The following is a 324-nucleotide window of genomic DNA, read 5'->3' as shown; positions in this document are numbered from 1 at the left end:
GTGATGGGGGCCCCTGCGGGGGCCCCTCCCCCCCAGAGGGGCCCCGTTGGTCTCCCACTACCCCCATAGGGGGAAAGGGGGGCCCCCCCCTTGGGGGGCCCCCTGTCAGGGGGGGGGGCCCCGGCAGCAGTTTGTTTCCTGTGTTGAGAGACACGTCTCTGCTGCCGTCGCTGGAGCAGCAGCAGCTGCTGCTGCCGGTGCTGCGGCGGCGGCTGCTGCGGCGGTTTGGGCTGCAGGACCCCCAGGCCCTTCAGTGTGTTGCTGCAGCAGCAAGGAGGAGGCCCCCACCACCCTGTACACACAAACATATACATACGCAACAAG

At 68.8% G+C, this 324-nt stretch overlaps 1 protein-coding gene across 1 annotated transcript in view; it reads left to right on the top strand.

Annotated features, from left to right (window-relative positions):
• The window catches only part of EMH_0087090 (uncharacterized protein), a gene marked incomplete at both ends in the record, with an annotated part of 2,332 nt that overhangs the window by 1,296 nt on the left and 712 nt on the right, over window positions 1-324 (top strand). Inside the window, one exon of the mRNA XM_013501112.1 lies at window positions 3-253. Within this exon, the coding sequence (XP_013356566.1) occupies window positions 3-253 (251 nt within the window). The remainder of the gene's footprint in view (window positions 1-2; window positions 254-324) is intronic.

Source organism: Eimeria mitis, genomic scaffold (assembly GCF_000499745.2).
Source record: "Eimeria mitis Houghton genomic scaffold, Emh_scaff6335, whole genome shotgun sequence".
NCBI classification, from domain to species: domain Eukaryota; phylum Apicomplexa; class Conoidasida; order Eucoccidiorida; family Eimeriidae; genus Eimeria; species Eimeria mitis.
The sequence above is the reverse complement of the archived record's forward strand: the minus strand, read 5'-3'. Positions and strand labels throughout refer to the sequence as shown.